Source organism: Fukomys damarensis, unplaced genomic scaffold, assembly GCF_012274545.1.
Source record: "Fukomys damarensis isolate Sample0158 unplaced genomic scaffold, DMR_v1.0_HiC HiC_scaffold_20, whole genome shotgun sequence".
Taxonomy (NCBI): domain Eukaryota; kingdom Metazoa; phylum Chordata; class Mammalia; order Rodentia; family Bathyergidae; genus Fukomys; species Fukomys damarensis.
In genome coordinates, this window is record NW_022900932.1 from 38,129,469 (window position 1) to 38,154,128 (window position 24,660).

The 24,660-nt window shown below is 35.7% G+C and overlaps 1 protein-coding gene across 4 annotated transcripts; it reads left to right on the top strand.

The window, feature by feature from the left end:
• The first annotated feature begins 6,658 nt into the window (after positions 1 to 6,658).
• Positions 6,659 to 23,528, top strand: Lipn (lipase family member N). 4 transcript variants are annotated; one of them, XM_010605004.3, is made up of 11 exons: positions 6,659 to 6,877; positions 9,649 to 9,765; positions 11,002 to 11,117; positions 11,649 to 11,766; positions 14,003 to 14,201; positions 15,779 to 15,888; positions 16,643 to 16,779; positions 18,488 to 18,634; positions 20,034 to 20,105; positions 20,603 to 20,674; positions 22,714 to 23,528. In XM_010605004.3, exons 2-11 carry the CDS (start codon positions 9,690 to 9,692, stop codon positions 22,945 to 22,947), a joined length of 1,281 nt encoding a protein of 426 aa, XP_010603306.1. In that variant the 5' UTR covers positions 6,659 to 6,877; positions 9,649 to 9,689; the 3' UTR covers positions 22,948 to 23,528. The 4 variants fall into 4 exon arrangements, with proteins under 4 accessions (XP_010603306.1, XP_019060215.1, XP_019060216.1 ...); XM_019204670.2 differs by having other exon boundaries at positions 9,668 to 9,765; XM_019204671.2 differs by lacking the exon at positions 20,034 to 20,105 and having other exon boundaries at positions 9,668 to 9,765.
• The last annotated feature ends 1,132 nt before the right edge of the window (positions 23,529 to 24,660 follow it).

Sequence of the window (24,660 nt, forward strand, 5' to 3'; positions counted from 1 at the left end):
CCTAGTATCTCTAATTACAAGTTTTTCTACTTACTGTTCCCTTGCTCCTCAAAACTGTTTTCACTATGAAATAGTACTACTCCAGAACCCATAATAACTTTCTGCTTTGTTTATTCTCCATCAAATTCTAACTTCCCTGTCTTTCAACACTTTCCCGTAATCTGACTCCGCCTGTTTTTTCAGTGATGTTTGACTCTACTTCCTAACCAAATGCATATCTTTCATCCAAGCAAGATGCTATATCCTCAAGCCATCTCACTCATCTTTCTCATCCTTGTCAACAGGATTTGCCCACACTGTTTACCTCACACCAAATGGAGGTAATTCACAATATGGCATTTCTCAGTCAAGTAAGGTTTTCTTATCTCTATTGCTCCATTGCAGGAAAAAAAATCTTTTCAAATTAATAATCTCTTTCAACAGGAGTTTCAGGGTCTATCATTATCACCATTACCAATCATACCAATGTAAAATGTGAAATTTGAATCTGAACACTGTTGACTTCTAGAAGGGAGAAAACTGTAAAATTGAACAAGTTTTCTGTTTCACCATAACTTTACTTTAGGCTGGGCTTGAGGAATCCAAAGTCTCCTTGGTGATAGTGTATCTTGATAATCCTAGAAAATAAGTTTTCTAACAACTCCTCAAAGCTATGTCATTAAATTCTAAAAAATTATACTGCACTTCTGTTTTACAGGCTGGAGATATGGGATGAAACAAGGAAAATTTAGACCTTACTTTTATCATTTATATTGAATTTAAAATTTGGTGGAGGATCTTGACACCAGGAGGGCAATAATAAAAACAGTTAACCTTATTTAGCCCTTGTTGTGTGTCAAAGACATAATTAAGTTATTTAGACTGAATATTTAAGAATTAGTGGCAAATCTTTGTCTTGAACCTACTGTTATTGGAATCCAAATACCAAGCTCTTAATACTTCCTTAAACTCACTGTGTTGTTGCTCTGAAGACAAGGGTGAGGAGTTCCAAAAGAGAGTTCTCTAATTTCGGAAGCTCAGAGTATTTGGTTGTTGGTGGTTTCCGGAGAAACAACGAGCAAGAACAGAATTTGGGGTGTATTTAAAGTGAATAGAAAGACTAAGAAAGAAGTCACTGTATAAGAGCTAGAATGATAAAAAAGAGTGGCTGAACCAACAGCAGGAACTGGGAATGAAATGGTAATGTTGGTACAGAATAGGAGTGTGCACAGATATGCAAAACAGGTGTCGAAGTTCTGAGTCAAGCCAGGTTGGCAAAGAGCAGGGTCAGGTCTGCCAGCCTGGTTGGCATTCATCTGAAAAAAATGTGTCAATAGATGCATCCAGATAGCTTTTGCATAGTCACAATGCCTACAAGAGCAACTAAGACTCCTCCAGTTGGCTGCACTCTCAGTGTGGTCCTCTGTTCTGCAACACTACAGAACTAGCCCAACTTCAAAAGAACAGCTTTCCTTCAATGTAGAGCAAAATCTGTAATTTTGAGAAGCTGCTATACCCTGAAGAATAAGGCCTTTGCTTTTGCTTTATACCTGATACTTTTTACCTGCGGCTGAATATTCTCACCCCTTTTGAGTTCTACCTCCAAGGCTCAGCCATTTCAGTGTCAGTTCAGTGTGTTCACCACTGTGATGCCAAATAGATAATTTACATTATTTCTGCAAAACAGAGACACTTACCCGACCTGCTGTCATGAAGAACAAAATATAAGAAGCATATTTGTATAGTGTACCTGTAAACATGGGCCCTGTAGTCACATTTTTTTAATAGTCACGTTGTTTAGGTTTCATTTCCAGCCCCATTATTATCCATAAGACAAATTATTAAAATGCTCTAATCTTCATTTCCCATCTGTGGAGATAGTGTTACTATTACCAGATTCCTGTGAGACACTCACTGAAATAAATTAGTATAATGCCAGTTATATGGAAACAGACTAATAAATATTATTACTTAAAAATACTATGTAGGGGGTCGGAGATTTTTAGCTCAGTGGTGCTACCTGCCTCACAAGCACAAGGATCCGAGTTCAATACCCAGTAACAATAATAATAATAGTAGTAGTAGTAATAATAATAATAATAGTAATAATAATAATAATAATACTATATAGGGCTGGGGATATAGCTCAGTGGTTCCACCTTCTGCTTCGGAAGCACAAGATCCTCAGTTTGATCCCTGGTACCAAAAAAACAAAAACAAAACAAACAAACAAACAAAAACTACTATGTAAAGATAGCAACTTAAATTTTTTTAATTCTAACCACAATCTAACTGGAAAAACAGAATTCTTAATTTATATAGGAATAAAAATACAAGGATATTAAGTGACGTATATAAAGTCATACTTAACCACAAAATTTGGATTTTTTGCCTTCTTGAGACTGAGATATACTTATTTTAATGATATTTACAGATGCCATCTTTACTTGATGTTTCTAAACACTTAAAATTTTCCAGGTACTATGCAAAGTATTTTTCATATATTATCTTGTTCTCTTCTCAGGGTATCCCTAAAGATGTACTCTGTGTTTCTCCACTTTACCTATGAGGAGACTGAATTTCTAGAATGCTATAAACCTAAAAGCTATCTTACACAGGTACCAGCATTCTTGATTAACCATGATGCTCTCCTGCCTCTCACATGCAATTCTACCTGTATCACAGTATTTATCAATCAATTATTCTCCATTTATTCTCACATTCAAGTAAGTGCTCTTTAATATTTTATCCAGTGCTATCTTACCTGCTGTGCGGTCGGGGAGTATTTTGGAGGGGATGAATATTTAGTTTCTCCTATGTGCCACATTCCATACAAGTTGCACGTGTATCTCATCTAATCCCCAGAATACAAGTTAGATTTTAGAGCTATTCTCACACTGAAAAAGTAACTACCAGAAGTATCCAAGGTACTCAGAGTGAAATAGCAAATAATCATCTGGCTGATGTAGTTGTCAAGAGCTTCTCTCTATGTTCTTAAGATTGTGGTGTAGGTATGGATATTATCATATGCAGGTGAACATTAATAGGGTATTATATAGGCACATAATGCCTTGTAAATGCTTAAGGAAGAGATGTTGAACTTCAAAGCATGGGATAATTATAGAAGGATGAAAGGTCAGTGAAGATATTCCAGAGGAGGGAAAATTGTGAAGAAAGCTTTGAGATATTTACAGACAGAGACAAGAACAGTGTCAACAGAGAGTGGGAAGGCTGTCTGGTGTCCAAATGAACTGGGTGTTAGCCTCGCGTCTCGGTAGCAGTGGCTTATATCAAAGTGTCTGTCTTATATCAAAATTGCATTTTCCATCAGCCAGATACAAAGTCAGTGATGACTAAGCAATTAAGGCTAGGAATGTCTTCTTTGTTTTGAAACAACTGATTAGGTCCTATAGAAAGTATAGTACTTTTATGACATGCAATGATATACTTTTGACTAAGATTCATTTGTCAAGAATTTCATAATATTGATGGAATATAGACGGAATCTTAGTAAATGATATCTAAGCATTGACAAGGGAAAAGTGGTGGGCTGGCCACCAAATGTTCACAAGGAGATACCTCTAAGGTGTCTTTGGAATATCAGCCTAGCACATTTTGACATTTAATTTTGCCTTTGTCCCAGAAATTCTAGTATGAAACGTTGATTGGGGTAAGTAGGAAAATGAATAAACCGATAGGAGAAGAATATGATTTGAAAAACTATCACCTCCATGATCATGAAAGTTCACTGAGCCTTTTCCTTCAGAAAATACAGTCTAAGCATTTTGCATGAACTAGCTCATTTAACCTTCATGGTAGCCTTATAAAATGGTATTATTCTTTTTTTTTTTTTTGTAGCAGGGATTGAACTCGGGTCTTTGTGATTGCAAGGCAGGCCACCTAAAATGGTATTATTCTTATTTCTTCCATATAGATTAGGAAAAGAGATGTTTTGGGAAATTTTCTCTAAAATATCATTTCTCTGAGTTCTAGAATCTTTAGAGGCTCTTCATCTTTATGCTGTTATAATGCTGCAAATTATCTAAGCACAGAGAACTAGCTAAACAAGAGGAACAATAAGGGAGACACTATTCCTGCTCATGTGAAACTTAAAGAGTAATAAAAAAGCAGATAAATACTCTACAGTTACTCATACTATTAAATTTTAATTATAGTTGTGATGAACCCACCAAAAAAGTATGCCCTTATTAGAGTGGACAGGGAAATCTCTGAGGAAATTAAATGTTGGCTGAAATCAGTAACATCTGCCAGATACTCAGTGCAGGGGATTAGCTCTGGTCATAAGAAGCTAGGCTGAATGGAGAAAAATAAGTACAGAAGCTAGAGAAAGCCAGAGTGAGGCAGGATAAGCTCAAAGAGGTGAGGGAGACTAGCTGGCAGGCCTTTCTAGACACATACAGCATTTGAATGAAAAGTTATTGAAGGACTTTGAAGTGTTTAACGTGATTAAAACAATCAGTGTGCAATTTTAAATAATGATGACATAGTGAGACACTGTCTCAAAGAAGAAAGAAAGAAAGAAAGAAAGAAAGAAAGAAAGAAAGAAAGAGAAAGAAAGAAAGAAAGAAAGAATAAAATGATGGTGACAGTTGCCGGGCGTGGTGGCGCATGCCTGTAATCCCAACACTCGGGAGGCTGAGGCAGGAGGATCGCTGTGAGTTTAAGGCCAGCCTGGGTTACATAGTGAGTTTCAGGTCAGTCTCAACTATGTAGTGAGACCCTGTATCAAAACACCAAAAAAAAAAAAAATGATGGTGACAGCTGCAATATCAAGAATGAAGTAAAACAGTTAGAAGACCTAGGTGTTGCAGGTAAAAATGAAGGCAGCTGAGGCTACTTGAAAACAAAATTAACCAAGGACAAATATTTCTGTACTATGTCTGGGACTCAGTTGTCTTTTAGGGAAAACCAGTGAATCTGTGCTGATATCTACGGTCTCAAAGCAAAACCTCTCAAGAAACCTGCTATGTTTATATGTATATATGGCCATTAATATTTATTCAATCAGTAGTCTCAGATGAGTTGGATCAGGAAACTTTCAAATGTGTAAATGATGGTCTAATCATTTTAGGGACACTTCCTGAGAAAATGTTGTCATTTAACAAACTGTTTAATACTTATATAGGTTTTGGTTTTGAAAAACGCCCATATAATAAGCTATCTTTCCAGAAACACTGACCCCAGTAAGAGTAGTGGGTATTGTGTTTTTGATAAGGGATTATAGTTCAATATTTGTATAAACATCATTTTTTTGGCCAGATATTAAATCTCAATTGGGGAGCAGAAGCCACACACTTGAGAAAGTATGTTTAATGACTCAAGCTGTTGAAAATTTGATAGGCATATATTCAAATCATGTACTACATAAAAAATAAGAATCTGGTGAAGGAAAAGTGGAAAGGGGGAGAAAACGAGAAGCACAAGACTGATTGCACAGAGCTGTACTGCCTAATACACAGGTGGTAGTCAGATGTAGCTACCAAGCCCTTAAAATGTGGCAGTTGTACCTGAGATGTGCAGAAAGTGTAACGCATACACACACCAGATTCCAAAGAAGGAGAATGAAAAAGGATGGAAAGTATCTGGCTAATGCTGATATTTACTGCACATTAAAATAATATTTTTTATACATTGATTTAAAGAAAACGTTATTAAAATTTATTTCATTGATTTCTTTAGAATCTTTAAAAATGTGGCTATTAGGAAATTTAAATTACATATATCGTTCACGTTATAATTCTACTGGACAGTGCTGGTATAGAGAAAAGATTAAGGTAAGTCCTAAAATATTTGGGCATTTGTTGAAAGTCTTGAACAACTCTGAATTTATAACATTTTCAAATGTACGGAGAAGGGAGAGAATCCTGAATACAGAGCATGTGGAAGCTCTCAGACTGTGCCCATGGCAGTCACCAGATTTAGGAATAATTTGGATGGTAAAGAGGAAAAAATACTGCTATTAAATTGGAAATTTTTCATTGGATTAATGTGCGATACAATCTATGAATAATAATGTACTTGTTTTAATTTAGCTCAAGCATAGAGCAAGATTGATCCCTTTGCTGTAAGGTTCCTGTCTTATATTAGATGTACAAGATACTGATAAGAAATTTCTTTTGAAACACTTAACAGAGATATCCAGGAGAATTCATAGCCCCCCGGGTAGCATACCAAAGTAAAACACTCAACTTGAAAGGAAATTAGTAGGTATTCAATCGATAATTAATAATAATAGCATTACAATTATTCCTCAGTCACTAAGCTATGTATTCTGGATTTCTACATTCTTCATTCATTCATTCATTCACTTACTAACTCGTTCAAAAACTTTGGTGGTGACAGTACTTGAGGGACTCAAATCAGGATACTCTGACATTAAATTCTACTTATTTTCAGGGATGCTGGCAAGATTTGAAGATTTAACAGTAATTTCAGGAAGTAGAATATGAGCTTAGAAAACATATCAGGGCATGTCACAAAATAGCTCGAGTTAAGAATTACCTCTTTGCACATTCCAGTCACAATTCTGGATCAGACTGCATCTAAAATTAGATTCTACTTGAATACCTGATCAGATGTTTTGTGTGTTTTTAAAAGAGAATCTGCATTTGAATATACCTCCTACAGGAGTTCAAATACAAAATGAGCTGTAGAGAATACCACACATAGGTGGTGAATATTAAGCAAGCACCCAGGCAGGCAAACCTGCTTGGAGGAATAGATGGTATAATTTCCCTATTCAATAGAATAGTCCTTCCCCTTTATTCTCACAAAGCTTTGACCTTTGCCATACACGTAGTTCTGTTTCTGCCACTCTTGGACATGGAGGTCATCAAAGAGAGCCCACAGCACTTTTGACAATAACTTCTCTTTAAATGTAAGTGATTTTTTTTCCTTTGACTATTTTGGACTGGGATGGGTGTGTGTTCAATTAGCTTGTTATGGCCTCTTCAAATACCTTGAATATCTTAGTTAGTTATGATCTATTTAATTTTTTATCATTCCTTTTTCTGATGTTTTAACTATACTGTTTCTGAAGATGGAGATGATTTGAGGTTGAAATGAAGATTCATTATCACCAACACTAAAAAAAAGTGTTCTATTCTAATAGGTAATCTCAAAAACAAAAGTATTTTTTATAGAAATAATAAACACTGCCAGTTTTGCTTTACAGGCAAAGAAATAAAATTTTAGTATATAATTTAAAGTATTTTTCAACAAGCCAAAGTAAGCTCATTAATCATTTTACACACATACCAGTACACATAAACATATGCTTATTTATCATTTTAGGGTGCAAAGTAGACTAAAGTAGATTAAATTATCTAGCTAGGTTCCTGTTTATACAAAATCTTACTCTAGGGTAGTGATGGTAAACCTTTTTAGAGCTTTCAGTTATAACCATAAGCCTGCTGTGGCATATGGTTCACCACCACTGCTCTGAATTGAAATTTCTCTCAAAGGTATAAGCTTTCTAATTATTTCTTTTTTTCCCCTAAATTCTCTATAGTTTCTATTTCATTGTTTGTGACCTAAATTTTTGTGCCTTTGAATTATAGTCAAAAGAAAATTATGCCTCCTTTGACACACAGTCATGTGTCAAGAAAATAATACTCTTTAGGAAGAAAGAAGCAATAAAGCAAATAAATACAAAGACAAAGCATTGTAACAGCAAATGTTTTTTTGAATTAGAACATTGCAAGGAAAAGAATAATCATCTTCACAATCCGAGATCAGTGTTCAACTATATATTTGCAGCCATCCTGATAGGTCAATGGGCAGTGGTCATTGCATATTTTGTTCAAGCTGTAATAAGATTCTTGGAATCAGATATCGAAAACACCATAGTTCTTCCAAAATATTTCTCCTTAATACATATGTTCTCTAAGAGCTCTTTCCAGCTCTAATATTATCTAATTTTATGAGGTGAAAAAATAATTGAGCTTCTAGACAGTAGAAGTTATCATTTTGTATTCCATAGGAACAAAGTAATCATTTTAATGTATTTCATTTTCATCAATGTGAATGTGACTATTAAATAGTATAATAATGATAGGTAATATTATATAATAGTTTTACATAATATATAAATACAACTATGTATGATAATGTGCAATGCTGAATACTTATTAAAATGGAAAGCTGATATCAAAAGAGTGATGAAACATTAAATTAAAAAGTTAACTTTATATATTTGGTATGGCTCTGTTTCTGTACAAGCAAAAGAATTGCTCAGATTATTGAGATAACCCTCCAAGTTGAGGGAGGAATGTGAGAAGTCAGAGGTGTAGAAATTGTGGGAGGGCTTGAGCTAGTCTGTATTCTGTAAAGCCTGAGACGCTAACTATATTTATGCTATTTCCATATTAAGTCATGGCTTCAAAAGAACATTAAAACAGAAATAATAAAATTGTGCTTCCTAGAACTCTCTGAAGAGTCCAATAAAATGTGGTTCGAAAGGATTGTTTTAAAATCAGGGCTGTGAGTGATTCTAAGTAAGTCTATGTACACCTCTACCATCCCACTATCAACCAGACCAAAACACAGTTCTCATTAGGCTGGATAAAAACGGAGTGTTCTTCGTTTCATAACTTTTCCTTGTTCCAGCAAAAAAGAGCACTTCCTTCTACTCTACTTTTACCTAATTGGCACGAAATTTCTCTAGAACAGACACTAGAATTTTGACAAATATGAAGAATACCTTTGTCTCTGAGTTTCTAAAAGGATTTGAGGCTGAGTCCAAACAAAAAGAACTGAAACTCCTAAATCATATTGGGTAGCAAGTTAATGTTCCCTGTCAGCCATGCTGAGAGAAGAAAGAGCATGAGAAATGCTCTGGCTCTATAGACATAAAAGGTGCAGTAGAAAGTTGGGGCATGTGCATCCATTATATGATATTTTATACAGAGTTGAGAGCTAAGTGCCTTCATTATCTTTTTAATCTTCCATTTCTGCTTTGTTTGAAGCCGAGGTTCAGTGCTTTCTGGGTCAACAACCACAGCAGCTGCTGTCAAAATTGACAGTAGGCCAAATCCCTTTGATGTATGAGTCAGCTTCCACTGCCACACCACTAATCCCGAACTCCTTCTGATCTCTAGTCGGGAGTCTGATAGCCCCTACTCCTCAACTGAGTTAGCCACATACATCCCAGAACACTGTATTGTTGACGCAAGTACTTTCACATGTATTGCTTCATTTGATCCTTAATGTTATTCTCTGGAGTTGGGAAGGGTGATATTATTATCTCTGATATTATCCATTAGAATGCAGAGTACATGCTATTCCCATTTGACGCACTGATCTGAAAATATTACTGAACCCTTCCACTCAAACTGACAGATACTCAGGGCAAACAAGAGTGATTCAGCCAAACTGGTTACCTGGCACTTGGCCCTGGTTACTTGTAGACCTGACCCACTGATCTGAAAATATTACTGAACCCTTCCACTCAAACTGACAGATACTCAGGGCAAACAAGAGTGATTCAGCCAAACTGGTTACCTGGCACTTGGCCCTGGTTACTTGTAGACCGCTGTTTCCCAACCTTTTAAATGCATTACAGCATTTGGTGAGTCAGGGAGACGCCCTCGGTGTGTCATAGCCCACGTTTTCCTATTTCTACAAGCTTCCTGTTTCTCATCTCTCTAGCTTCTAACTGTCATTACAGCCATAGCTCACTCTCCAGCCTGATGTCAAAAGCAAAAGTTCAGAAGTTCCTAATCAATCAGGAGTCCTCAGGAGCAGGTGAAGCTCACCTAGAACTAGGTAAGATGGAGATTTATCACAATGGAAGACCTGCAGTAGGTCCTAAGTCTCTCTAAGCCTTTGCTTTTTCTTTATACAATGAGGATATATTATAATCAACTTCATGGAAGTTTTTGAAGTTTAAATAATGTATATGGAGCCTTGAGGACTATGCCTAGCAGAAAGGAACCACTTAATAGATGCTATTACTACTTTCAAAAACTTTAAATTATATAAATTTATATAAATTAATATTCATAGATAGAAAACTAACTTCAAGGAGATAGCAACTGAATGAAAAGTTTTCTAACTTCAAAAGTAAACTTTTTTGCCAGGTGTGTTGGTGCATGCCTGTAATCCCAGCACTTAGAACACTGAGGCGGAAGGATCACTGAATTCAAGACCAGCCTGAGCTACAAAGTGAGACCCTGTCTCAAAAAAACCAAAAAACTAAAAACATCAAAAAAGAAACAAAAAAACAACAAAGTAAACTGTTTTTCAAAGCCAAGACATAATTTTGTAACATTAAGAGCTCTCTGATATTAGCCTCTTGTTCATCCTTAGAATAACAAAAATAGTGAAAGTACTTATTATTTAGAAATAAAACTGCTACAAGACTTACCATTCAAAAATCTCATTTGCTGTGAGGTCCACTGACTGCAGCAACCCTCAGACAATAAGCACACTACATTCTCGAGGTGACGGCAAGCCTTTGAAGAGACAAGCTCTTAAACCACGGGAAGAAAGTGACACTGCACTTTGAAATGTGCAAGATCTATTTGCCTTTGGGTGTTAACATGAGAAACAGTCACATTACTAGAAAGTGATCATAAGCTTGTTTGCTTGGTGAAGCTTCATCTGTTCATTGCTTCTGTTTGCTTTATGAGATGCTGGGCTAGACTAACTTTGATTTGCCATGTTATGAAAACTTGTCCTCTGAATCTTCAGATACTCGGGCAACTTACCAATGAACAGAAACTTAAAATAAGTAAAAACTGTGAGCAAAATAATAATTTTAAAGCCCCCAAACTAGATGATTAAATTTGTTCCATTAGAGCAACTGGGGCATGTCAAGAACATTTCTACATGCAAGAACAGATTACAGTGCACCATGTGAGTTTATTGTATAGGTTTTCTTCTTCACATAATCAGCTTTCTTGGAGCATTGTTCAAGTTTTCATAAGGCTATTATTTTCATTTCACTAATCAATATTGGTGGATAAAATTAATCTGTTACTATTAAATGTTTTTTGCCAGGTATACCTATGATGTGGCTGTTTTTAACAATAGTTTATTTGATTTGTGGAACTTTAAGTGCTAGTGGATTCGTGAATTTGGAAAATAAAATAAATCCTGAAGTGTGGATGAATGCTGTAAGTCAAGGAAAATCCCGAAGAACATTAAGTAAAGCAGGATTAATGGGTGGTAGGATTATAAAAGATCTTAATTTAACAGAAAATATCTGATAAGACAAGTAGCTAAACTTTTTCTAACATCTTTATAAGAGTTAAGCTGAGTAGGCCTACTCCTTTGTATAAATAACTAATATATTCTAGTACTGAAAAGCAGAATTGTATTGTTTTTATATACATCAATTCTTCTTTTAATTTGTTCTTTCAGAATATTAATCCAACAGGGGTCTCAAAAGCAAGTGACTTAAAAGTATAGCTTTGTCAGATGAGTAAGTCAAAGCTAAATATTTCCCCTTCCCACCAAAAAAAGACAATGATAGGTATTTTTAACATTCTATTATTTTAAATCAATTCTTTATGTAGTAAATTAATTTTATAGTCACCTAGTGCCACAGATGTCATAGGCTCGATAGACTCACACCAGGTGCTATTCTGGTTCTGTTTGTTATCCTTTGAAGAGTTTCTGCTAATGCTTGTATTTTCACTGGGCAGAGTGAAATCATCACATACAATGGCTATCCCAGTGAAGAGTATGAAGTCATCACTGAAGATGGCTACATACTTGCCATCAACAGAATTCCCTATGGGAGAAGACATACTGGATGTACAGGTACAGATGTGTGTCTCCTGAGGAGGATGGCATGGTATTGAGGTTCAAGACAGTGAGTGCTATGTCAAAATTGGTGAAATTACTGGAGTGCTCTTTAAATGGCTAACGAGGAAGCTATTCTTTTCCCTCTAGCTCACTGATGACAGACAAGAATGTAAAAATACTGATCTTGCTGAGCAGGTAGGCTTGTTTGTTCAGATGTAAATGCTAAGGTGGAACCCACGTCCTGTTAGTTCATTACTGATTTCTCATATGTTCCAGGAGTATGAATTGCCTCACTATTTAGGAAGATATTTGAATGGATTGAATGAAGTCACCCCAAAAGAACTTCTTCTGTTCTTACTAAAATCAGTGGGCACCCTCTACAGAATAAAAAATCACATTAAATGACAGTGACACTTCTGAAACTGCCCAGTCTCTGGAGAGGGAGAAAGAAGAGGAGTAAGCAGAATTTCTGCAGAGGCTCACAGGCAAATCATGTCTCCTTTACCTTGTTTGTTCTGCATCTTTTCTTCCACCATCCACATTCAGTGGCAGCTGAAATCATGCTAGTTAACATCCTCTCCCTCAACGGGATAATTCAAGAATTTCAGAACAAAACAACGAGAGTGAGATGTGAATAGTTCTACCAGATAAGATAGAGTATGCGATTCTTAGTTAGATTTGAAGATCCATTAAGTGATAAAAATTTTAATCGATGTTCTGTTTTAGGATATACTTACATAAAATTTTTCACTATTATCTCAACTTGAAGCTTAACAGAGCATCCTCAGTCTTTTTTGTCTATATTTTGATTTTGCGTCTCGCTAAATTTGGCAATATCAGACTTGAGAGAAAGGATGTATGAACTATAAAAGGAGAAAAATGCATAAAGTGCTGCTTAAGAAGAGAGAATTTTGGAAAGCCTCCAATTAAAACCATCTATTAGCTGTGCTGTTCTAAATACTCTAAATCAGTAACCTTTATAGTCATTTTACATACGATAAAACTGAAGCACATGAAATTATGTAATAAATCCAGAGAGTCATACAAAAAATAAGTGACAAAACCAGAATTTTAAGTCAGGCAGCCTGGTTCTTAGCCATTAAATTATGGCATTAAATTATGAATGTTTAACTCTGGCTCTTTTTATCTCATCAAATACTCTCTCCTTCATGAATGTGGGAATTGGCAGAAGTAAGTTGAGTTAATTCTACTAATACTGTTTTCAAATGCTCTTCAGTGAGCAGAGGCTGAGGATATGGATAGATTCTTAGGAAGAAGCTCGTCAGTGCCCATTTCTACTGCCTTTTCCTGCCTGCGAAAGAGATTTAGGCCATCAGTATGCGTGATAAATTTTGCATCATTGTAAGCCACCTATGTATGAAGATGCTATTTGACGTAGGTTGGATTTATGTCTTGAGAAACCCAACATAAACCGAAACTATCATAAGAAAAATGCTAGGGTCAGGGATTTAGCTCAGTGCTGCCACCACCTGCCTTGCAAGCACAAGGTCCTAAATTCAATCTGCAGTACCCCCCCACCTGCAAAAAAAAACCCAACACAATAATAATAATAATAATAATGCCTTTAATATGCCTAATCTACTGATCATCATAATTTAGCAACACAGAGTACTGTGGAGTAGAGGTTGCTTATCCTTGTGATCACCTCGCTGTCTGGGCGCTGAAGCTCATTGCTGCTGCCGCCCAGCCTCTCAAGATGCTGTCATATAGAGTACCAGTCACCTGGGGAAAGACAAAAGTTCTAAATTTGAAGTATCATATACAGTGAATATTCTGTACTGTGTTAAGGTTGAAAAGTCACAAGTTGCTAAGTCAGTGAGCATCTGTAATGAATACATAGAGCAGAGCCGGGGTAAGCACGTGCTTCAGTATGAGACAAAATGGGGCTGGTGTCTCTGCTCTGTACCTTGTTAGCTAGGTCACCTTTGGGAAAGTTACTTAACTTCCCTAAAGTTTGGTTACCACATCTTTAACATGACCCTGAAAATGTCAGCTAATTTTAGAGTTGCTGTGAGAACTTAATCTAATTTATGCAAATCAGTCCAGATATTCCCTGGTACAAAGTATTTGCTCAAGATACTGAAGTTATGTGATTATAATGCTCTATATTAATGACGAAGGGAAAACTATCTTGCTTTTTAGCACACATGTGTGTTCTATGTTTAAAATATGTCTGATATACTTTAATTATCACACATTTCTCTTGCTTCTCACCCCACACCCCTCCCAGGCCCCCGGCCAGTTGTATATCTGCAGCATGCCCTGTTTGCTGACAATGTATACTGGCTCGAGAATTATGCCAATGGAAGCCTTGGGTTCCTCCTAGCAGATTCAGGTTACGATGTGTGGATGGGAAATAGTCGAGGGAACACTTGGTCAAGAAGACATAGAACACTCTCTGCAAACGAAGATAAATTCTGGGCTTTCAGGTAAAACGCTATCTAAGAAAATTCAAAAGTGGAGATAATTTCTTTAAAATATAACAGTGTAGATAATATTAATACAGTAATAATCTACAACACTTAGAGTCATAAAGCTCCTTGTAGTTTCTACTAACATCTCTATAGAGGGAAACATCAACAAACTTTTGTTTGCACTGGTTTTCCCATAGGCATAACATTTTAGTAAGGTCATTTGAACATTCAGTTCTGTCCAATACTATACATTATAAGTATGTCCAAGGAACAGCTCAGGAAATTCCTGTAGCCAAGGGATGCATTCATTCAGCCAATGTTTACATTGTTCTGTGCCTTTAACATTCACATGGTGAAGGGCTGGGTATTGAGCTCAGTGGCCCTGCTCCTGCCTCACAAGTGCAAAGTCTTAAATTCGATCCCCAGCACCAAGAAAAAAAAGATTCAAATGGTGAACACACAAAATTTTTGATCTCTCAAAGTTTCTGTTCATTCTAGTGGTATTTTTACAAGTCTTGACTCCTGGAGAGCTAATTAATTTTGCAAATACAGTGTGCATGAGCACTGTTATTTATTTACAGATATTGAGACTCAGATTATACAACCTGTAATGTTCAGGAAGACACCACTATGAGATTTTTAAAACATCGTTAATGGGGATGCAGTAGGAATTTTTATCATCTTAATGACACATGCAACATACACTGACAGGTCGAGAACAGAAAAGGGATGGAAGAAATTGGTAGCATTAGAGCTCTGTGGCAGGGTCAACAGTCAGGGACTATTTTGTGTCAATGGATCTTGGCAGAGAGTGTGGATCTTGCTTGCCTTAAGGCATCGAAATTCTCTTTTGCTTGGTAACACTGATTTAGAGACTTTCTTATGTGTGCCTTCATTAAATTAGTGAATATATATCTATATGGTTAGAAACACATATAGCAATATCTGACTAAAGGTCTACTGGAACTCAAGTTATTTCATTTATACTATCCAACTCCCATAACTGCCTGAAAATCAGGCATTGTTCTGCTTATTTCTCAGATGAGGAAACTTAAGCTCAGAGCATTTAAATAATTTATCAAAAATTATTCAGCTAACAAATGGGAGGATTATAATTGATAACAGATCTGTTTCCAGAGATGGGTATAAAATGACCCTAAGAATTGTATTTAAAATCCAGAAACAGAAGCTTGCAAATTAGGGAAAGGGAAAGGAAAGAAAAGCAAGTGCCAGGAATAAAGAAGAGAAAGAAGGGGCTGGGGATTTAGCTCAGTGGTTCCACCATCTGCCTCACAAGTGCAAGGACCCGAGTTTGATCCCTGGTACCAAAAAAAAAAAAAAAAGAGAGAGAGAGAGAAAAGCTTGAACCTCAGATGCTATACACATGCCTTGAAATAGTTCCTGTTACTAGGGCATAAATTGAGTAAATGCAGGATTTAAAAAAAAGCAATAGTCTGCATTTAATTGGACAAACAATGAGATAGACAGAATAAATAAGCAGCACAGAATTCTGTGTATAAAAAGAAGTGAGCAAGTATACATGTTTAAACTCACAGTTGCAAGTATTTATAAGCCCCTGTTTTACTTTGCAGTTTTGATGAAATGGCCAAATATGATCTCACAGGAGTAATAGATTTCATTGTAAATAAAACCGGTCAGGAGAAGCTATATTTCGTTGGACATTCGCTTGGCACTACAATAGGTAAGCTTACAAAAGCCAGTGTCACTGGAGTCTTCCGAGGATTCACTCTCCGGTTGGAAGTCCTATGTATGGTGCCCCCTATCCTGTGCTGGGAACAAATCTACTTCTCTAAGTGGCTGTGCCCAGAGACCCTGTGGGGTGAACCCACTCTCCATTTCACGTCTTACGTGCCTATTTGGAGTGTAGTAGAATTTTCGAGGAGTAGCGTATGCCTCAAATCCATTGAAGTAGTGTTAAAGAGGAAGTTTCTAACTTCCCTCTGAGCTGCAGAAAAGAAAGCATAATGCCATGAAATATTTCCTCCAAAGAGTGAATATGCACCAATTGTACTTTTACCCCAACCTACAAAATAATTAAATTTAATTAATAAGAAGGAGGGACTTATATTCTATTCAAAAGAGTGGACACATTTGTTTATAGCCTAAAAACAAAAACTATGATTAAATCAACTTAGATTTATTTATTCAGTGTATAATTTAATATTTATGGGCTAATGATTAAATGTAAGGATTTATGTAGAAATTTTAAAACTTAGAAATTGTCCTTCAGTGGAATAAAAGAAAGCTAAAGACTTTGGAGTAAAAAGAACTGGAAGCAAATTATCTTTGCAGAATAACTCCAAAAAATGTCTCCACACATTCCCAAAATCGTTGCAATAGGGAAACAAAACAAAACAAAAACTAAGTAGAGCATTACTTTTGTTGCCTAAGTATTTCTAGTTTTGACAAGATTGTTTTGTCTCCTATTCTTTTAGGGTTTGCAGCCTTCTCCACCATTCCTGAACTGGCAAAAAGAATCAAAATGAATTTTGCCTTGGGTCCTGTGGCCTCATTCAAATATCCCACGAGCATTTTTAGTAGTTTTTTCCTGCTTCCGCAGTCCATAATCAAGGTAGGCGCCTCCTTTTTCCAAAATGTACTTTAGCATCTCGTTTTGGATCATAGATTCTTTTATTTTTACATCTATGATAAAGTAAAAGTAGGACATTTAGACTAAGAGAGATTTGACTCTAAGCGTTCTTGCATGTGTGCATGTCTGTGCTATAGTATCGACAGGTCTCATCTAAAACTCACTACATTTAGTCACTTACAGAGCTAGGCACATGCTAAAACTTCAAGGTTGCACTGACTGCTGTACCAGTATAAGGTGTCCTCATGAGTGCCCCCCCACATTTAGCTGGGTAAGTCAATGAATTCACAATGTTTAGTTGGATGACACTCTTTAAATTATGTATGACAGAGATGTCCCTGGTTTTAATGTTAAATAAGCATGACTAAAAATAACTCGTTCCCATTTGGGAGCTAGCTTCACCTTATTAGAGCTACATTCCAAAGCCTCAAATGTCTTACATCCCAAGTGTTCATTCAGATATGTATTAGTGTTTTTCAGAGGTAGAAAAAGTCATTTGATTGACAATTATAGATTTGGGATTTTAGTCCTTAAATTTTTCCCCTGTTTGTTTTTGTTTCTCTATGATGGACATAGTCAAGAAGAGCGTAGTATTTTACCAAGATTGCTATTTGAATTTGAGGTAATAAAAAATGGATTTGGGATAAAATGAAGTCAAGGCTATCAGTTAGAGTATCATAGTAATTCATATATATAAAGACAGGGCCATGGTTTGGGGTGGAGTAATAGGGAATAGAAAAAATATTAAGGAGGAAATGCAAGGAAAAAATTCTATATGGCCTAATGATTGGTTGGATGATGATTTTTATTGCATTGTTTGCTGTATGCACAAATGACATGACTTCTTTTTTTGTGGCTGGCAGTTCTAGTACAAAATGTGTTGGCATCAGTTAATTGTGAATGTCCTCTACATCTTGACAGGGTTGAGTAGATGAACTTGTCAAATTTAATTTATAGGTAACCACATCTATCTGTCAATGCACCAGTTTTGTACATGCCTCTCTTTTCTAACCTAGATCAGATAAGAGCCAGGTAATGCTCCTGCTTATCTCAATTCACATTTTCTACTGTCAAAATTCCTGCCACTTTAAGTCCCATTCCCTGGCTCCCCACTGCCATTGATTGTTCCCAGAAGCTCTCAGGGAAAGTCTACCCATGCTTATTTTCCCAAGACCTAGAGGTTTAAACCATCCCATCTTTGTGATATCATCATATCTTTGATGTCCATTGGCATCCTCTCTACATTATCGCATTTGCCGCTTTTCACAGTGAGAATTGGTTAATCTGTGGTTGTACTAGAAAGCCACTGTGTACATAAGCAATATGGAAGACTGTGCTTTTCCTTCACAGTCTACTTCATAGTCTAGGTGATAGGTTACTTTAAGAAGAAAAATTGCTTCATCTTGTTTATCAATAAAGTACTGGCAATCATTAATTGGACAAAATACAAGGGATCTTCACTATGGAGAATTGAATTTAGGATTGAAGATGCCTGACTGCATTCTCCTTGTAAATAATGTTTGATAAATTTCCTCACTTGAAAATGGATTCCTAAGACACTTGCTGGAGTGATTTGGTCTTCTTGACTGAAACTAAATGTAAATTCTAATAGATTCTCAAGTATGATTCATTCCTATAATAATAGTCAGAAGATGAATCTAGAAAAAATAATTACTTTTTATCTTTACAGGCTATATTTGGTACCAAAGGTTTCCTTTTAGAAGATAAACATTTAAAGATATTTGCTGCCAAACTCTGTAACAACAAAATACTCTGGCTGACATGTAGTGAATTTTTGTCCTTATGGGCTGGATTCAACAAGAAAAATATGAATATGGTATGTATAACAATTATAGAGCCACTCAATATGTGAAGAAATTACAACTTCCCTTTAGTTCATTTTGATTGATCCATTATGCTGTGTAAAGTTTATATCATACTTCAAACCTTTAACAGCAGATATTTCCTATGCAGAAAGAATTATGTATTCTACAGATCACAACAGTTAGGACCAGGAAAGGCAATTGAACCATTCCCTCCTCTGTCAAAGTTAGCAGCATAGATGTTCTATAATTGGTAGTAGGTCTTCACGTATTCACAATATATTACATTAAAAAACAGAATCCTGGAGAGAAGCACCTGCTATACAAGGATTTTACTTGTTTTTCATGTGCTTTCTTTTATGAGTGATTTTTGGCTTCAAATAAAATTCATCATTTAACCTGGAAAATGTAGACAAAATCGACAAGTGATGAATCCTCCTCCTATGAAGAATTAGCAGTCCTACTTCATGAACTCTTTGTTTGCTGTTATTGAGAATTCAGGAAGGAGGAGAGAGAAGAGAAGGAGTCTCTTCTTCAATGGAGGATAAGGCAGAATTGACATTCTCAGACTACTGTGGTTGAACAGTTATCACTGCTATATTCTAACTGGCAGCCCATAAGACTTTTCCAGTTAACGCAGTCCCAAGTTCTCTGCCTTCCCTCCATTATGCTTCAAGAGGCTACATTATGTTAGACTGAAACCCATGAGGAACCACTTCTCAAAGCCTGTTTGTTCAAAAGAATTTTAATAGTTTCCCTCAATTAGGTTCATTATATTCTAAGACATGTAATTATGATTACTATTTGATTTCTAATTTTCATCTCTATGATGTTTACAAAGACCAAAATGATCTTTGGAAGGAATTGGATTTCAACTTTACTAATGCAATATTTTATTTTATCTCAGAAGAGCCCAGCAATCTGTTAGTACAATTTTAATATATTATATTCATCTAATGGATGAAAAAATAGAAACTGAGAGATGTTAAGTAACCAAAAATCATAAAGCTGGTAACTGGCAACGTAAGGCCTGCAATCCAGGTTTTCTGATCTGGTGATCTGTGTATACCCCACCATGAGTACTACCACCATCACGTTGCACTTGAACAAAGCATCTTTCTTAGTTGTTTTGCTCCATGACATCTACCACTGCTTCCTCTGATTCAAAATAAGCAAATTGCCCTGGAAATTCCAAGCGGGTGCAGATTTGCTCCCAAGCAGCACATCTCACTAGTCAGCCCGTGGTACACTCACATTCAAGCGACATAAATATTGCCTAGATGATTCTGCTTTGTCATTTTCAAAACACCAATAATCATCTTTAAGTCTTAGCACAATTGTTATCTGCTTCTGAAAAGCATAGTTTATTTCATCAAGTGATTGTTGCTGTAACATGAGTTTAATGTCCCTTAGAGTCGAATGGATGTGTATATGTCCCATGCCCCCACTGGATCATCAATACAGAATATCCTGCATATAAAACAGGTAGAGTCTTTTTATCGGAAATCACTCCAGTCCTTATATAAGAAAGGACAGTTTTGAATAATAGGCATACCCGAGAAGCTTAACTGCTTGCTTCTAGTTTGTGCTTGTTGCCATTGTTATGCCTTGATCTTCCCAGCTTTTAAGAAAAAGTGTTCTACGGTGCAGAACAAGATGATATAAATAGACCCCATTTTAACTCAGAGCCTATAAAATATATCCTGAACTAAAGCAAGAGTCTTCCCTAGAGAAAGACATATATGGGCTTTGACTTCCCTCTAATGAGTCTTGGTTTTCTGTTAGCTTTTCCTTCAAACCAAGGGATTCAAACCTTCTTTCTTTGGGATCTCAGTTTTTTCATAATAGTGACAATGTACTTACATCCTTCTGGAGATCCAGAGAGCTCATTTTATTCCTAGTATAGTGTTTTTCAAAGATTTACTGCTATCTCTTATGATTCTTACCCCAAATATTTTTTTTCAAAAACATATTTATTTCAGCTTTACCGATCTGATGAATTCAGAGCATACGACTGGGGAAGTGAAGCTGAGAACATGCAACATTACAATCAGGTGAGATACTGAGAATGAGCCCAGGATGTGTTGCTTAATTAATTTTCATTAGTCCGTGTGTTCAGTCCATAATGATTACATTCATTGTAGGGAACTGGCACATGCATACAGCAATCAGATGTTTTTATCCCGCCCTCACACACATACCTCTCTCCATCTCTAGATCCCCTTCCCATTTGCAAAAAAGAAATTCAATAAATTATTTTTGACTGACAAGACTTCTACCTGCCATTTGGTGGCATTTGCACCAATGCAGCTTTCTTTTTAAGAGAAATCAAATTTTAATTTATATTCATTGCAGTATTTTTAGACACAAAAGGAACACATATAAAGGAAATTAATCATTTGATCCCTGTATCCAAAGTAACTAGATAGATGTATTAAGGTTTTTATGTATTTATTCCAATTTTCCCAAAGTCATATTTCTTTATGTGACTTTTAATCATTAAAAAGTTATTGATATTTAAGAGTTGAGTTGTAAGCCATCTTTTTCCTTATAACTTTACTCATCAGATATTGTAGATTCATTTAGCAGTATATTTTTAAGCATTCCTTTGGCCCATTTTTGTTCTTATAGTCAGGAACTGGGCCTCTAAGTGTGAGCTAAGCACTTTCAACTTTTCCAGCATTTTTCCAGAATAACTTTTTAAAGGCTATTTATCAGTTTAAGTACAAATCAATTAAGTTATTTCTGGTCATCAAAATAACCAATGGGACCAGTCAGTTACTCAACAAGTAATCATTTTGTTAGAGTGATTCTGCTAACACCTTAAAATACCTACAAAAGGTAGATTTTATATATCTTCTTATTTTTAAATCAGTTTGATTATAATGTGATTTATACATAATAAAATTTGTTAATGTTTCATTTCCAATTTAGTCAGTTTTGGCAATTATATTATTTGCATAATTATACCATAACCACAATATAAAACTTTCCCATTACTTTCTAAAGTTTTCTCTTGCCTATTAGATGATATATGTACAAAAATGCATATTTTGACGAATGATTAGAATAGGTCCAGAAAAAAATAAACAAAAATTAAATTCATGTGAAGGAAGAAAGAGGAAGGGAAGCAAATGAACATAAGGGAATAAAAGACTCTCATTTTGGACTTTGTATACAGTAATTCTGTTTTCTTCTGTTAATCTTAATGAACATACTATACATACTATATTTGTATATTGTTTACAAGACATACGCACTTTCAAAATTATAGAGTCAATTTTTAAAGTCTGCAAGAATATTAATATCCTTGGAATTTTTCCCCGTTTATCTGGTCATACCCTGTTCCAGGTCAGTCCTATTGTGTTTGTGATTTTAGCTCATTTGAAGTCAGTTTTGTTACATTTTTCTAAGAAACTGATCTCATTGGCTTTCTTTCTCTTTAATTTCCATCTCTACGTTCACTCTGTGTCTTTCTTCCTTGGAAAATTGAGCCATCTCCATATTTTTAATTTGGACTCACCACACTGAGTATTTTAGAGTTCTTTAGGTCCTACTTCCAACCTACCCTTTCATCAAATTACTTCACTAACTGATGTTCATGCAGTCATCTAAGAAATGACAGATTTGTCTCCAAACTGTCTCTAGACCCTACTCTATTCCCATATAAATTTTGTTCTCCAGGTTCATTAGGAAGTTTGCCATTCCTGATTATGGCCTGAACACTCCTTCTGTGACCTCAGGAAGCCCTTCCCACCCCCATTTCTTCCTGTCAAAACTCAACAACCTCCTGGCTTCTCTTTCTATTAAGCCCCTAGTTGAAACTAATTTCTCCTTTGCCTTCACTTCATTGCATTTTGAGAGGGTTCTATGTCCTTTCACATCCTTATAAATGATTAGCTGTCTTGCCTTGTTTCCTACTTTGCAAACTTCTTAAAGGAAGGGACAATTTTACATTTTCTTCTTAAATCCTTTGGTGCTTAGCCTTGCAACCATAATAAATATTAATTTTACAGCCTTTCAATTTATATGAATTCTGTGTTTCTATGAGGAGCTTCCTCTCATGAGTGCCTTTTCTCTGTCTCTCACACAGAGTCAGCCACCATTGTATGACCTGACTGCTATGAAGGTGCCCACTGCTATTTGGGCTGGTGGACAAGATGTTTTTGTAACACCCCGGGATGTGGCCAGGTTACTCCCCCAAGTTGGAAATCTCCATTACTTCCAGATGTTGCCAGAATGGAACCATATTGATTTTGTCTGGGGCCTCGATGCCCCTCAACGTGTGTACCATAAGATCATAGCTTTGATGAAGGACTATCTCTAAAAGCGGAATGGCTACTTTTAAATCAAAATTTTTGTTGGAGCCCACAAGAGTCTTTAGGGAAAATACTAAAGAACAATTAGATTGACTCTAGCACCCTTCTTGCTATTGCTAAGACATTTCCTTATCTCAGCATCTCAACTAGAGATTATTTGAATACTGTTTCTCTTTTAGGATGTCTGCACCTGAAATCTGAGGTTCTCATCCCCTCAGTCAGGGTTAGAGCCTATTTTAATCCAAGGTCTAGTAATCACTTCCCTGATAAATGTATAATTGAGAAAGAAGTTAAAAGAAGATTTTTTTCTCTCTCTGACGTGTGTGTGTGTGTGTGTGTGTGTATTCGAATAGTACCCACTACCTCCCCACCCTCTTTTGCAAAAGATTGACTGTAGCATAGGAATGTTGGCCTAGATAGAAAAGCTTTGCCAAGGCGGCCATTTAGGAGTAAGTTTTGTGTGGCTGTGACCTTGTGCACACCATCAATCACAATAAAGCCAGTAGCTATTATAGGAATCACCTATAAACAAGCCATGAAATAACCCTTAACGCACATCAACTAGCCTGAGAGAAAACAGTAGAATGGAAAAATAATAAAATTTAAGTTTTCCAGGAGATTGTTATTCTGTTATGGGTAAGTTAATTATTAATTACTAAAATTATTGACTTATTCATTCTAGGCTGCTGACTTTGAAACAAGGTTAAATTAATAAGGCAATTGGATAATAGTGTATTAGTGATTACCAACAGAAAATAGCAGTCATAGCACATAAAGAATAATTTCCTTTTTTTTTTTTTTGCTCTAAGGGGAAGTTAGACTGATCAGCGGTCATACCTTCATTATCAAAGTAGAATTTATACTATTGTATTTGGACTCAAGTAACATTTAAAGCAGCTTCCAGGAGGTCTAATTTAGAATAATCAAAGGAAGTGCAAGGAATGGCTGTATTTTATTCTCTAAAAGATGATAGACATGTATTCTGAGATTCAGTACAGAGTTCAAAAGTAACATGAATTTCTCCTCTTAGTTCTTATATTCCAGAAGGTATCCTTTATCTTCTATGAAGATGCAAAAAGAAAAACTGTTAATGATCCTCAGGGAATCATAAAAAAATGCACATATGTACCTTTGGTAGTTTATTTTAACTTCAACAAGTAAATGTAAATTAGCATATAAATATTTGCATGCAGTCCTAAGCTTTTCTGTTGTTGAATAACACATATTCATTCCTCAACATATAACCCATAATTCATCACTCTTCACTTTTAGTTTCAGTGTCTTTAAACTGAAGCAGGAACTAAAAACACTTGAGAATCAATTTAAACACAAATCCTCTAACACTTTTATAATTTCTATTTAGTAGGAAAGCCACCTAACTGGATCACAGTTTTTAATGACTTCATTGAATTTTTCAAAGCATATAAACTGTGCATATTCACACCTGTAATCCCAGCACTCTGGGAAGCTAAGACAGGAAGGAGGATAGCCCAGCCTGCATAACTTAGGCCCTGTTTAATTAAAAATCAATTAATTAAAAATTTCAAAATCAATAATATATTTTTTCATATGACAACATCTTTATTTCATCAAATCATCCAAAATTAATGTAATAATTTAACTGGTACAATGAAACTGTCACAAATAGTTTTGAGAAACTAGGTGTATGATCCAAGTGGAAGAAGTGTGAAGGAATGGTTTGTACTAGATTAGCCTGCTAT

Excerpts from the sequence above, each read along its gene's own strand:
- Lipn (XM_010605004.3), top strand. The coding sequence starts at position 9,690 with ATGTCAAAAGCAAAAGTTCAGAAGTTCCTAATCAATCAGGAGTCCTCA. Across the intron at positions 11,118-11,648 it reads CTGAAGTGTGGATGAATGCT|AGTGAAATCATCACATACAA; the intron begins GTAAGTCAAGGA and ends TTCACTGGGCAG. Across the intron at positions 20,675-22,713 it reads ACATGCAACATTACAATCAG|AGTCAGCCACCATTGTATGA; the intron begins GTGAGATACTGA and ends TCTCTCACACAG.